Genomic DNA, 15881 nt, shown 5'->3' with positions numbered 1-15881 from the left:
AGTCCCTCAATATAGGGCCTCAATATTGCATAAGCTCTACAAAAACCCTTGGAAGTTCAACATTTCTCACTGAAATATTGCGGGATGTTCTGAAGATATGCAGATTTTTTCTTCCTTCCTTGCGTTACTTGGTAAAGCAAGTTTTAAAAACAACTGCTTTTTTAAAAATTACACTGAGTTTCGAACGGTATGTAAATTTTTAAAAAATGACATTTTAAATGTAGATAAAGAAATATTTCTAGGTTTTGATTATTTACCTGTAGGATTTGTGAAATCAAGCATACTAGTAGCAGGTTGCAACAGGTCAGGGCTACTTGAGGAAAGTGTTCCAGGGAACGGCATTATAGCAACACTGTGCCTGAACTGCCTTGTTCCAACAATGCTGTCATCCTGCGACTGGCTCATTCCAGCATCACTGTGGACCATTAAAATAAAAAAAACAGTTGTGATTAAAGTAAATACATTTAAACTGTACCCAAGCATTAGTAATGTTAGCATATTCACAATTCTGAATTTGGATAAGGTGTGGCTCTTCACTGTCCTAATTTAAAATTATGAGAAAATATCTACAAAATTTAAATCAGAATTTGACAATTCATTATGTTTCGCATTTTACTGCATTCATAGCTTGCAATAAAGAATACTTAATGGTCATAAACTTAGCTATACTTGGGAGGGGTGGACAAAAATTACCAAGCAGGTCACCCTGAGCTGCTGTTGGGCAACTTCTGGTGACTGGTTGCAGACTGAAGCTATCATAGGATGAAGGACCAGGTCACTTGCTTGCTCTCTTTCTGCTCCTGGGAAATGAAGCATGTTACAGGGAGTCTAGTAAGACAGCAAAATGGTGCTCAATATTTAAAGAATGAAGGAAGAATGTTAAAAACAGACCTTCTGTTTAAATGTTAAGGACTGTAACTAAACTGCATGAGATGTAAGTAGAGCATAATGCCAGAGATGTACATATTTATCATATGTATGCCCAATGTAGCATGACATTTCAAAACAGGGGTCAATATTTAAATTAAGTCAGTTGAACTGGACTACCAAAATTTACATGTAGAAAGTGCATTCAGTTATCTGCTTCTAATGCAGAGATCCTATGAATGAATGTAGTAGCGATCAAACCAGCGCTACATTGTACCATGGTACAGCTCAAAACGTTCTGCTGCTGGGCTACTAAAAATAGATATCCCAACAAACATCAATTTAGAAAGAAATATTTAATTTCTATCCCTGCACAGAAATGGAAATAATGCAATTAGCGGCAATTGGGTCCATTAAGTGATTTGTATGTAAAGCTTTTAATAAATTAAGTATCTTACCAAAATAGTCCCCTGTATGGGTTATGCAATCACAGAAAGAAGACAACATTTAACATGAGATGGATTATATTAGAATAAATAAGACAAGGATAAACAGCTGAATGCTATTTTCACAACATAAACCAACAAACTTGATAGTACTTCAAAGTTCTTGATATAACGGAATCAACAATTGGAGGGGCAACACAGATGGGTTGAGGAAATCAAGGGAATAAGAATAAATAACTTAAAAAGGGTTCATGTTCATAACCTCTCAAAAACAAAGCAAAGCCATAGAAAATGGCTGCAACTCTGTCATTGTTTGCAAAGAAGTCTATAAAATGCTCATTGTGACATACTTAATGTTTAGGTTATCTGACCCCTGACATACACAAATGTTTAAATAATTAGAGTTTTTAACGTGATAACCATGCAGACAGCGACCAGTTGCTGACATGTGAATGATCAATGACCAAAAGGTTACTGTAATTTTGGCAATGAAAGACAATACTGTCACACCATTGGGAGTAAGTTATTAGGTAAGGTAATTAGTCATAGTCCACAAAGGCATCTCTCTTCATTAGAGAGAGACAATTGATTATATTTTGCTTAAGACACACCACTCCTCAAGCATGGGCAAGATGAGGAGAAAGGCCTCCATGAACTGCCATGGTTGGTACAGGGATAGAACCGATGACATTGGCGTCACTATGGATCACACTCCAACCTCTGAGTCAACTGAGCTAACCTCAAGTTATCAATAGTGAGTTATTGGTGAATATTGACAATTCTGATAATGGGATCAGCACTAAAAAATGAAGCTTGCAGCCTCCATGCTATTTAGTTGGTTAGAGGAAGAATTATTCCCAGGTCGGTTCTGGTAGAGAGCAGTACTGACAGCAAGCCTCCTCCCTATTCACCTGCCTTCTTAAAAACAGATGGCCTGGGCAACTTGAGAAGAAAATTTGATGCATTTTCTTTTAAAATAGTCATTTCTTTTCTGTGACAAGTGAGAAAAAAAATAAAGCAATGAAAATAACTGAAGTGACTCAAAGAAAGCTATGAGAAACCCCAGGAAGCCTATTGCAAGATGATATAATGAAACAAATAGTTTTAATGGCTCATATAAACGAGCACCTGTGTAAGCCTTCAACTCCCACACATGCAGATTTTTAAAATTTTAATTATCGTGTTTGTCATCTCATGCACTTGAACGATGTGCTTTGAATTCACACAATGTTCTCATTCAAAGTACTTGAAAAACAGTGACCACATTTCAGAAACATAGCCCTGTCACACCAACAATACTGTAATTGAAATGTGGAAAATTGATGGTATAGCCTTTTCGCCCTTCCGCTTCCCTACCATTAAAAATTCAAAACTCACCTGTTAATTTTTTGTCTAATGTGCCAGTTCATTTCCACAAAGCCATTACTCTTCTCAAATCAACTATTCTATCCAGAATGGACACTTGCCAGCACTTCATTAAGACACTTCAAACAGGTGTGAGAGCCCAAACCTCTTCTCATTTTTTCTTTTGCCAGATGTTCTAAGATTAGGCGCATATGCTCTAGGGAGGTGTCATATACCAGCACCCTTATGATAGTTCATTGTACCTTCCTAAAATGTTAGTACACCAATGCCACAAGGCTGGCTTACTCTGGGTTAATTTAAAATAAAAAGTTGCAATGCTGCAGTGATCAGCTAATGCTAAGTGTGCTTAATTGATCAAAAATTCAATTCAGCATCTCGGTCCAAAAGAACCTCGTGGAATTCTGTTATTAAGCAACAGATCAGAAATCAAAATGAGTGCAAAGTTGGAAAGAAGAGAAAATGTTACTTTTGCGAAGAAAGTGAAATACATCAACCTAGTCCTTTTAACACGATATTGCCACTTTACATAAAACTAAAAGTAGCAGGAATACTATGGGCCAATTGTTCCAGTGCTGCACCACTGCAGCGTGTGCACCCAAAATAGTTTAACTCATCCATTGGGCGAGATTTTCCACAAACCACATGGCACGTTTTGCGGAGGTAGCTTGCCTTTGGCTGGCAGCAGGATCTTCCGGTCCCGTCGCTGATAACAGGGTTTCCCATTGTTTGCATCCTCTGCTGCAACAGAACCTGTGGAAGGCGGTAGCCAAGAGCGGGATCAGAAGATTCCGCCGGTAGGAATGTCAAAAAATCCCGCCCACTAATGTGAGGACAGGTCAATTAAATATTGTAATTAATTAACCCTTGCCTGAAGTCATGCCTGCTGCCTATAAAGTTATAATACTTTATGGACTGAAGAATGTCTTGGAACCAGCCAAGAAATTAGCACGGGTGGGCCAATTATCAGGTCACAGTTCCATTCTTTATATTAAAAAATGAGATCTTAACTGCAGCATCTTCAGTGAACAGGCCATGAATACATTGCCATATTATGGAGAGAACACTTAATACATAGGGAGTATTGGGCCTTCGTAAATCTGAAGTACATTTGTGTGTAATTTTCCATCATATAGTGCACAAAGGCAAGGGACAGTCCTGGTAGTTTTTAACTCCCTCTTTGACCCCTTCCCCAAAATACAAAAGACTGTTCTGGCACAAGCACTGTTCCAATGGTAGCCATTGTTCCACTGAACCAAATAAAAGCTAATTATTGCGGATGCTGGAATCTGAAACCAAAGGAGAAAACGCTGGAAAATCTCAGCAGGTCTCAGCAGACTGCTGAGATTTTCCAGCGTTTTCTCTTTTGGTTCCACTGAATCAGTTTCTTCTTACTTTGATTGTTTTCTCCTTTTGTTCATTTAACAAACAAAACTTTTCTGATGTCACATTAGGAATTTCAGCTCCTTGGGCTCAATGATCTCTTTTTCAGCAGAAATGAAGTTTGGTGAAAATGCCATGCAACCTCTAAAGGGGAAGTTCAGCAAATTATTCATAAAACTTTAACATTGCAATTTAATGTGTAGTTTCCTGACACACAAAGTGTAATACAAGGTTTGTCAATGTTTTAAATATGAAATGTAAAGCTCCCATATCCAAAATGTTGCTGCTTCATGCTGTTTTAAGAAAATAAAAAGTTAGTTAACATGCAATTTTGTTAGTGATTATATTTCTCCAAGGCCAAGCGCTCATTATTCCTATAGCTTCCCCATCCACAACAGCCATATACAATTGTTCTTTCACTTTCCCTTCCCGCTATGTATATGACTGCCCTTAACATAATTGCAGCATTTGGCCAAGTGTGGCACCAAGGAGCCCTAGCAAAACTGAAGTCATTGGGAATCGGGGGGGGGGGGGGGGAAACGCTCCGTTGGCTGGCACAAAGGAAGATGGTTGGAGGCCAAGCATCTCAGCTCCAGGACATCACTGCAGGAGTTCCTCAGGGCAATGAACTAGGCCCAACCATTTTCAGTTCCTTCCATTAAGTGATTGCAGATGACTGCACAATGCTCAGTGCCATTCGTGACTTCTCGGATACTGAAACAGTCCATGTCCAAATGCAGCAAGACCTGGACAATATCCAGGCTTGGGCTGACTCGTAGCAAGTAACATTTGCACCACACAAGTGCCAGGCAATGGCCATCTCCAACAAGAGAGGATCTAACTATTGCCCCTTGACATTCAATGGCATTTCCATCGCTGAATCCTTCACTATCAACATACTGGGCGTTATCAAGGAACTGAACTGGACTAGCCATGTAAATACTGTGGCTGCTACTGACCACCCCCCCCCCCCCCCCCCCCCCCCACCACCAAAAACCTCTCCACCATCTACAAGGGACAAGTTAGGAGAGTAATGGAATACTCGCATGCCTGGATGAGTGCAGCTCCAACAACACTCAAGAAGCTTGACACCATTCAGGACAAAGCAGCTCCCGCTTGACTGCTATCTCTTCTACAGATGTGCAATTCCTCTACCAGCGATGCACAGTGGCAGCAATATGTATCATCTACAAGATGCACTGCAGGAACTCACCAAGGTTCCTCAGGCAGCACCTTCCAAACACCACCACCATTTAAAAAGGACATGAGCAGCAGATACCTGGAAACACCACCAGCTGGAAGTTCCCCTCCAAGTCACTCACCATCCTAATTTGGAAATATATCACCATTCATTTACTGCTGCTGGGTCTAAATCCTGGAATTCCCTCCCTAATAGTGGTGGATGGACCTGCACCTCTGACTGCTGGGGTTCAAGAAGACAAATCACCACCACCTCCTGAAATGCAACTCGGGATAAATACTGGCCGAGCAAGTGATGCCCACATCCCATAAATGAATAAAAAAGTTAAACCATTTTCAGACTTCAGAAGCAATATTATCAGGATGACCTTCAAAGCTGTTGAAAAAAAAATATATGGAGAACCAGCATACCAATTTGTCAAGCGTCCCCTATTACATCATGTTTGCAGAAGAGAAAAATGGAAGGAATATTCTAGTGAAGGTTCTTAAACATGATAAATTGATAGAAAGCAAGATCAAAAAAGTAATACCTGCCTGCCTTCTGCTATTTTTCATGCTTTGGTATTTTAACAGCCATTTCACACATCAGGATCGCTATACTTGTATCATATCTGGAACTTGCACTTATTTCAAGAGAGACAATGGCATAATTTTGCCCAAAACCAGTTTCAGTTCCCTGTACATCAGCATGTCCATATGTTCCTGAGGGCAGTACCACTAAAGTTTGAGAAGTGCCAAGTATTTTTTTAAATCATCTCACAATCTTCCTACATTTTGGTCATAGAGCTATTACTCCCTTGATGGATTGCTTGCTGAGACAAAAAGTCCATCAGCTTGCAGGTTATTTTCACACACTATGGCGTTCTACAATTAATTATGAGAACTGGATTGCAGGTTTTAAGCTTCTGAATGTGTGCAGCCAACTATTGGAAAATATATGTAAAAACAACTGCAATTTCGAACTTACTTTCTCAAAAAATGATACATGTACAAAATTTTGCAAAAATTAAAAGGCTGTTGGGATAATGCTCTGGAACTTTGCACAGTTTCTCTGGAATTTTTGCTTGAATGTCATATTAGATAGACTAGGAAATTATTTATGTTGTCCCATACAGTAGTGTCAATGCATCAAGCTATGCTGAGAAAGTCAAGATCAACCATGGCACAGGATTTGACAATGGGTGAGTGAAGAGGGCTGAGGACATAGGGAGGCAATAAAATCATGTTATTATATAAAGCCATTTGAACTTAATGCTAACTGGTATATATTGGTCTCTTCATATCATATGCCATCTGTTGTCAAGAGAATTGGGAAACACCTGATACCACCATACTCGTTGATATTATGAAGTTATTACATGAGCAAGTATTATTATTCAGCTTATTGACCTTGGCCTTGTGATGGTTCTCCCTCTCTTGTGGGGAAATCCACTGGTGCCTACGAAACATTTTCCTTCAATTGATTACTGGAGATCAGGAAAGCTGGGCAAAAACATGTTAGTACTTAAGAACCATTAATTCTCATCATATTCCTTCAACTAAGTTTTAAAGTTTAAAGTTTATTTATTAGTGTCACAAGTAGGCTTACATTAATACTGCAATGAAGTTACTGCGAAAATCCCTCAGTCATCACACTCCGGAGCCTGTTCGGGTACACTGAGGGAGAATTTAGCATAGCCAATGCACCTGACCAGCACATCTTTTCAGACTGTGGGAGGAAACTGGAGCACCCAGAGGAAACCCACGCAGACACAGGGAAAATGTGCAGATTCCGCACAGACAGTGATCCAAGCTGGGAATCGAACCCAGGTCCCTGACGCTGTGAGACAGCAGTGCTAACCACTGTGCCATCGTGCCGCTTTCAGCATCCGAAGTATCCAAATTATCAGCTAATCATCAAAACATTTCATTTGTGAGTAAGGCCGAATTTTTCACGCCTCGGATTAATTGGATATGCTCTTGTTTCCAGCACCTATCCTATACATGCTCCAAATAATGGAGATTAATAACTAGAACCGACTTGCAACTTTTTGTTTCTCAAAAGATGGTCAGCCATTAATGGGAATTTATTCACAAATTCATCTGACTCAAATATTTCACCTACCTGAATGGCTTAGGTGGCAAGATGCTGAAACGTGTCTTGTCAAGTATTTTCCGGATTTTGTTTCGACCACCTGACACTGTGTTGGCCTTTATCTTCTTGTTGCCCTTCTCAGAAGGAAACATTTGTTCGACGTCTCTGTGCAAGTCTGGATGTGAGTAACGATTTCCCTTTTTTTCTGCAATTTTAGGAATATGAGGAACTCCATTCTTTTTCTCCTGCATTAGCCTATTTAGCAACTCCTTAAAAACTGGAGTAGGGAAGGGAAATCAAGAATTAGTAACAGCACAACTTCCATAACCCAAATAGCATTATTTGGAGCTGCCCAGTTCAGTAACCCCTCCCCAAATGTCATAGAACATGTCAAGATTTTTTGCAGCTCATATCTCTAAATAGCACCTATTTGTAGCACCCCACCCATCCATCAATCTTTTACGTCTCTATGTAACTCGTGTTGTGGCTGGAAGAGCAAACAGACCATAATATTCATTACTCCTGAACAAGGTACAGGCGATTTTTTTAAACTTGCAAAGCTCAGTGAAGTCTTCCCCCTTTGTGTGGATTGAATTGCCTCTCCTTAACAATTCTCCAATGCAACTGAGAGATTAGGAAATCAGCAGAGTGCAACTCACTGTTGTGTGACACTGCACATTTGTACTCAAAAGTTACTGCCTCATAAAATTAAGATACATACCTGATATGGTGTAGCTGGGTCAGGTAACTTTTTTCTTAAAAGCAAGCTGCTTTAAACATTAAGCAAATTCCCATATCTCTGTTGAAGATAATAATTTGGTAGCATCTGATTTCTCTTGGACAGCTTTTAATACTTTTGTCCGTTATTTTTCATCCCTCTATTTACTGATAGCTCTTTTCATGCATATCACTAGGGCCCCCTATTATTGAATGATCACACTGCTTTGTATACTTACACTGCATGTTATCTGCAGTGCCCGCCAGTATTAAAGAAAACAAAACCAAACACAAATCATCACCAACTGTACAAGGCAAGTATACAGCTGAACCAACATAAAATTCAGTTCAAAATCTTTGCAGGTAGGCATCAAAATATTTGAAGCTATTCTAAGTACAACGGATTCTAACAGAGTGCTTAGGCTTTCCTAATACAGATTCTTCCCTAATACTGTTTTTGATGTGTGCACAAGCAGATTTTCTACAACAATGCTTTCACCTTCATAATCTACCTGCAATAGGAAAATGAAGGAACAAAGCACATACAACAGGAATAAGACAGAGATCATTATTTGGGTGGAAATTTATGGAGGCTCCCATCCTTAATTTATCCCTTTTTCCTGACTGGCATGGTATTACTTGTTGTATACTACAGTCGTTGGATAAAAGGACGTAAAGTGAAAGCACGTGGGGTTGGGTGAAAACAGAAACCCAGATTTATTGATGAGCTGTTGTAAACTCTTGGCAGATATATATATATATATATATATATATAGTCTCATTCTACTCCATTACAGGCACAATTGGGGTTGTCCAGTCACTAGAGGTGACGGATTCGAAGACTCCCATATTTACAAGTCTCATATAATTCAAGATTCAACCTTTGGACGTTTGGTGTAGGGTACTGATCTTGCCTTGAGACACTTAGCTTACTGTTTTGTTTAATCTCAAGTATCTGTACTCCTTTCATGGATACTACTATATGTTCTGTGATGTTCTGTGGATCTATTCTAGAATTAACTAGCCTGTTCCACAGCATTCCAGTTCTGGCCAAGAGCAGCTAAAGAGAGCTAGAAAACTTACTCGGACAACATGAAGTGGCAGCTCTGCAGTTTGCACACTTAACTCTACTTTGACTACGATGTATTCTCTTAAAGCCACAAGTTCCTGATGTAGGTCCTCAGAATGACAGCTCCTGGTTTTAATGGTAGGTGATTCATTTTTTGCTTATAGGTGGTCTCAGGAATTAAGGAGATGGCAGGCCGCATGTTGACCTCCATTCTGATGGGTTGTCCATTCAATTTTGGAATTACCCAGAACCAATATGATTCACTTTGAACTGAAAATATATTTAATTTCAATTCTTGTCAGATTTCATTCCTGTTGTACGTGCTTGTCTTCATGGTTCTTATTGTTTTTTTTCCTTCTACATTGTAAATCTTTCCTTTCATTCTTCCTTTTAGGCATGTCCTGTTTCCTTCTTTGGTCTTCCGTCTCTGGGGAAACTAGTTTCTACCAGCACGTTCACGCTATGTGACCAATTTTGCCACAATTTTTGCACTGGCTGTCTTTGCTCAAACACTCAGCTGGTGAATAGCCCATTTTTGCACAGCAATAACATGCCTGTCGCTGGGTAGACTTTTTCTGGGCAATTTATGGATCCCCATATTTGCTCCAAGCTGAGAAACCTCCTTAGCAGCAAGCTACAGCTATCTCCAAAACTGTTGTCAGACCCAAATTCTGGTCAGTTAGCAATCTCCGCTGTATAGCCTCATTCCTCTGTCCACAAACCAGACAGTCTCTGATCCTATCATCCAGAGTTCACAAATGCTACATGAGGTGCTTTAAGGTCACAACAAATTGTGCTATATTTTCTACTTCTAGCGGATTTCTACTACGGAACCTAAAACACTCCACAATAATTAGTGGTTTGGGTGGTAATGGTCCTCCGGTATCATGATTAATTCCTGGTATATTTTGCTACTGGATTTTTCAGGCTGGACCAGACTCCAGAGTAAATTTAAAGTTCTACTGTTGATAGTGTTGAGAAAATTAGGGACTACGATATCCTCAGGAATCTTTGCTAGAATACTAAAATCTTTCTGTATCGGACTTCCAATTCTCAGAATCTTCCTTGAATTGCCCAATGGCGTCAGATTTTCCCGCCATTTCACAGGGATACCAAGAACTGCTCAGCAATGTTCCTTCAGCAGCTTCCCTCAGTCCAGCTTATTTTTCAAATCATAATATGAGCCAACTGTCGCAGCTTTCCTTAGATTTAATGCAATGCATAAAATCTCTCCCTCTGTTTCACTCCACCTTCATGCCTCATCGAAGTGCACCTGTGGCGAGCTCTGCAGTCTGAATTCTTTGGGGTGCCAGTTTTAATTTTCGATTTGGACTCATTTCTTTTTCTGTCCAACCACCTTACTGGTCCGATACTAGGTGCAAACGGCTGACCTGCTGTTGGTTCTGCCCCAACATCAAAAATATCAAAGTTTTCAGTTGATAAGTGCAGCTCCGATTTTCTTTTCCTTTTATTTAAAAATAATTTTATCCGCTCTTGGTCACCAGTATTATTTTTATCCTGTTATATACTACATTTGTTGGATAAAAGAATGTAAAGTGATCGCACGTGGAGTTGGATGAAAACAACACAGGTTAAGCTGTTGACCCTCGAGGCTTGATCCAGGCTAGCAAGAAGCTTGCAAAGCAACCAATGTCACCATACACCTTTGCATCCACAGGAAAGGCATGTTAGTAAATGTAATTGTGATTTGACTCTTAAAGTGACAACACAACCACACAACAAACAGCCCCAAATATACAACAGGTTACATAGAATGGAAGTCTCACCAACTTCCATTAGAGAATCTGGATTAAACACAATTCTCTAGACTGAAAAAAGAACAAACTTTCATTCATATAACATGTTTCAGATCCTCCGGTCATTCCAAAGCCCTTAACAGCAATAAGCCACTTCTGGAGTGTTTTTACTGTTGTGCTGGCAAATGTGGTTTCCAATTTGCACAAAGCAATGTTCCACAAATAGAAATGAAATAAACAACTTGCAAATTTATTGGTGGAAAGGTAAATATTGATCAGGGCATCAAGAGAAGTTTGAATAGTGTCCATGTTTAATTTTTATATATATCCACCTTGAGTAGGCTGACAGGATCTCAGTTTAACATCCAAAAGGTAGCATCCTTTGACAGAGTAGCACTCCTTTGTTAGTGCACTGGAGTGTCTGTTGTGATTTTATGCTCAAGTCTCTGAAGTGAGTTTTAAGCGCTCAACCTTCTGACACAGAGTAGTGTGAATACTAAGCAAAGACTGCAAACTTAAAACAGTGAATATAGTCAAAGTAGTACATTTAAAATATAACCCTGCTATCTCATTTCTTTCTTGCCAGGTGAGCTTCCATATGTAATGCTATGCTTGCTTGTCTTGTGCCACCTTCATTCATCCACAACAACTCATCTGCAACCACTCTGAAACTTTCATCATCCAACTATGCCTAGGTTGATTCCTCTTTCTGCTGTCCTCCACTTTGCCCTCTCGGAGAGTTACCTGTAGCTTTTCAGCACTAATCAAATGGCCAAAATACAGACATTTCCTTTGTGGGTGTCACATTTTAGCATATTTTTTGCTCTTGCTATTTCAGGAACCTCTTCATTAATCTTATCATCAGCACGTGGAATTTTTAGCATATGTCTTAACATTCATATTAAAGGCATGTTAGTAAATGTAACTGTTATTCAAGCCCATGAAGAAAGTATTCAGTACTTTTATGACGATGCCAACTCACTAACTCTCAAGTCACACATGACGTACTCCATTACTGAATGCTTGATTGTATTTCAAGTCCAAATGTACTCACCAAATATATTAGTTTTCACTGTGATAGACAGATGTGTGTTATGCCTCAGAATTTCTTGTGCTTTTGTGTACTGGATGTTCTCAAAGTTCTGTCCATTTACTTCCATAATCTGAAATAATTGTCACATGTTTTGAAGATAATTTCAATAGTAAAGGCAGACTCAAAGCACACTTCGTGTTTGAATTTTGTTAGCTGTACAGTCACTAGGGCAATCAAGCCACTGATAAGAATCTGAATATTAAATATTGGCTTAATGTAACTGAGCTTGAACCTCCCTCACCACGCCAGTGTTGCTACCCCCCCTTCTCCCACCTCCCCCGCCCCTTGCCACATCAATGCCCACACCCAGCACACACATGGACATTTCCAGAAATCTGAAGAGCCGTTGCTTTTCTAGCCCTAGATGTTGAGGTTAATTATAGAACTGATACTATAACCCTGACCAAGATCAACTAGCTCTGCATAGGTGATCGATCCTTATGTTTTCTGGTTCATATGGTTCAGCTAAAAACTAGATAAATTTGCTGGATGGTGGGGCAAAAACAGAGGTGAAGTGTCCCATCTAAGGTCGGAAATGCACTGTCACAACAAGGTATAGTAAGGTGCTTTGCCTAAACTGTGAGTATTCAAAACCGGATGCAAAAATGGGTGTGCGTGGGGTGAAGGTTAATGTGGCAGTTGAATTTTCTGTACCGCCTTTTCTTGCTTCATATCTTGGCTCCCATATTTCATAGGAACATTTGCAGATAAACTTTAAACAAAAGGGAATCTAAGATAAACAAATGCTTCAGCAGTCATTTGGGACTTGATCAACGTGGAGTCCATTTTTAGAACTGAACAAATCTGTAAACACATATTAGCATGCCTTGCCTAAATCAGATTGAATATACTTTGTTAATTAGTCAGGCTAAAAGACTTGCATTTATATAGCGCTTTTCATGACCACTGGACATCTCAAAGTACTTTACAGTCAATTAAGCATTTTTAAAGTATATTCATTGCTGTAATATAAGAAACACAGCAGTGAATTTGCACCCATCTAGCTCCCAGAACAGCAATGCAATAATGCCCTGAAGATCTTTTTTTTGTGATATCGATTAAGGGAAAAATATTGGCCAGCGTGCTGGGGATAACTTCCCTGCTCTTCTTCAAAATAGTGCCACGGGACCGTTTCCATCCACCTGAGGGGCAGAAAGGGCCTCATCTTAATGTTTCATCCAAAAGCCAGCATCTGCAATGGTGCAACTGTCCTCTGAGCCTTGGGTAGAGCCTGGAGTAGAACTTGAATTTGGAATCTAATGACTGAGAGACAGGAACGATACCAACTCAGCCACTGCTGACAGATGCCGCAATTTTGTGCCCATGTTCGCCACTACCGCAAATGGCACATGGGCACAGAATATCACGAGATTCAGAAAATGAGAATTTCACCAGCAATTCTGCCTTCTGATTTTCCCCGCCCTTCACCAGTGATGTAACAAAAGGTCAGGAATCTCATTTCAAGGAACTAACATCTTATAAAAGGGCAACACTCCACCCCCCCCCCCCCCCCCACTGTTCCCCAACAGGGTTTGCAACACGTCAACCAGGCAAAGGGAACCTTCCAGAGTGCACAGGTAAGGGGAGTGGTATCATGTCAGGGGCAGTGCCAAGAGGGACCACTCTGGGGAGGGAGGGTTCCCCTGTGCATGCATGTACGCATGTGTGTCGGCATTGTCGACTTTTTCCAACCCCATCCCACCTGTATGGCTGCTGAGCTGCATTCCAGTTTTCCTGCCTCAGCCAACACTATGCAATGGAACATTCTGCCCAGAGTGTTTTAATACTTTCATACAATTAATTGTTTATACAATGGACACCAATGTAGACTGAATATTGAATAAATCTCACAAAAACTAATGCATGCAAATTTCAAAAAGTCCGAGCTACTAAGAGTTCAACTGTTACAAATAATTGTATTTTCAAATGCAATAGTTTTTACCTGGTCACCTCGCTTAAGTCCAACCTCAGCAGCTTTGCTGCCTGCCTCCACGCTTTCCACAAAGATACCAAATCCTCTCTCACTGCCACCAAGCAGACTAAAGTACAATGGTGACTCTCTGGAAGGTTTTAGCAAAGTTATCTGCCTCCATTTAGCTTTAGCAGCACAAGCAATATTCAACAACCTGAGATGTCCTTTCATTTTCTGAAAATTATAAAGAATATAAACTGTATAGTAACATACACATAAGTATAAAGGTAGAAAGCAATGAACAATTGGAAGTGAATGCAAGCCAGTACTCTAATCAAAGTATTCAAATTAAACAACAGTTTCTGAATAAATAGTTCATTACTTTTATCCAAAATTCAGAAGTAAACAATGATTTCAAAATTAACCAATTATCTATGTTAATAACATTAATTTTGTTTCACTGTTTATTAATCTCAAGAGTGATTGTTACATAGACAGTACTTGATCAAAACAAGTTATGCAGTATATTAAAACAAGCATGATTTTTATTGGGGTAATAAATGATAGGCAGGAGTATATGAGACACTTTACATCTTAGTAAATGTTTTGGCATGAGGCAAAGCTATGTACAAAAGCAATGACCATTATGATAAAAACTTTGTACTGTTCTCATTAGGTTACTTAATTTTGAAAGAATAAATATAACAATACAAAACATCATCATTTAACTACATCAACAACAGGAACAAAAGAATAGATCAAGTTGAAAATGAACACAGTAAATTTAATGGTGTTGGTGTTCTACATTATCTCATCAATCTGATCAGAACTAATATACAACTGATTAATGACATTCTATTGAAAGTATATAGAGAAACAACGAACAGCTAGGAATCATTAAGAGGCAGCAATATCACCCAGGTTCAGTGACATGATAAATTGCAAAAGTGAAGCTTGAGCAGTTTATTGCTCACCAGTGCCTCAGGAATTGCACAATTAAGTGCCAGAAAATAAGGAAAGATAACAATGGGGTTGCAGGCAATAAACATGCTTGCTTGGAACCATGTGTCAGTTCTATAACAAACTGTTTTTTCTAAAATTGCTCCAGTTTATATACTTTTTTTTATTCATTCGCGGGACATGGGCATCGCTGGCTGGCTAGCATTTATTGCCCATCCCTAGCTGTCCTTGGAGGGTAGTTAAGAATCAACTATGTTGCTGTGGCTCTGGAGTCACATGTAGGCCAGACCAGGTAGGACGCAGATTTCCTTCCCTAAAGAGCATTAGTGAACCAGATGGGTTTTTCCTGCCAATCGACAATGGTTTCATGTCATCAGTAGATTCTTAATTCCAGATTTTAAAAAATTGAATTCATCTGCCGTGGCGGGATTCAAACCCGAGCCCCCAAAACATTAGCTGAGTTTCTGGATTAATAGTCTAATGATAATACCACTAGGCCATTGCCTCCCATTCATAAACCATTAACTTACTCCCCACACAGCATTCATTCTGTGTTCATTTTCAAATTTAATCTATTCTCTATTGGTCTTTTGGTCATGTTGTTGATAGAGTTAAGTTATGTTCAATTTGAAATTGTACTGCTGTTTTTAATCATACGAGTGACTACTTTTGTACTTGCTCTTCCATCACGCTAAAACATTTACTGATGTGCCAAAGTCCTTCATACATTACTGCAGTTGATAGACTTACCGCAGTTTCTAACTTATTTTCAAATTCCTCTAGAAAATTGGTCATGGCAGGATCTCCCTCAAAATCATTGAAGTGATTGTTCACCCATAAGAGCACAACTCGCGTGACCTAAAACAAGGTTATTTGGAATTTAGAAATACAGCATATAAAAATGAGGTGCAAAGCATGCTAATAAGTTTGAAATAAATTTGATTGCTAATTTTAAATTAACAATTGCTGCTGTATGTTGTCTATTCCCAGACATATAGCCACACAAAGTGCCAGTTTACACAAGCACACTTAAAAAAACTT

General features: G+C 39.3%; 1 protein-coding gene across 13 annotated transcripts in view; it reads right to left on the bottom strand.

Annotated features, from left to right (window-relative positions):
• Positions 1–15881, bottom strand: part of rapgef6 (Rap guanine nucleotide exchange factor (GEF) 6) — a 330858-nt gene that overhangs the window by 57404 nt on the left and 257573 nt on the right. For all 13 annotated transcript variants that reach the window (XR_013499761.1, XR_013499760.1, XM_078230817.1 and 10 more), the window contains 5 exons: positions 15591–15698; positions 13911–14114; positions 11930–12038; positions 7363–7609; positions 258–415 (listed from right to left, as the gene is read on the bottom strand). Coding sequence is in view for 11 of the 13 variants with exons in the window: in XM_078230817.1 (XP_078086943.1) it covers positions 258–415; positions 7363–7609; positions 11930–12038; positions 13911–14114; positions 15591–15698 (826 nt within the window). In the remaining 2 variants the exon portion in view is untranslated. The remainder of the gene's footprint in view (positions 1–257; positions 416–7362; positions 7610–11929; positions 12039–13910; positions 14115–15590; positions 15699–15881) is intronic.

This window comes from Mustelus asterias, chromosome 16 (genome assembly GCF_964213995.1).
Source record: "Mustelus asterias chromosome 16, sMusAst1.hap1.1, whole genome shotgun sequence".
Lineage (NCBI taxonomy): Eukaryota > Metazoa > Chordata > Chondrichthyes > Carcharhiniformes > Triakidae > Mustelus > Mustelus asterias.
Note: the sequence above shows the minus strand (reverse complement) of the source record. Positions and strands in the feature narration are given on the sequence as shown.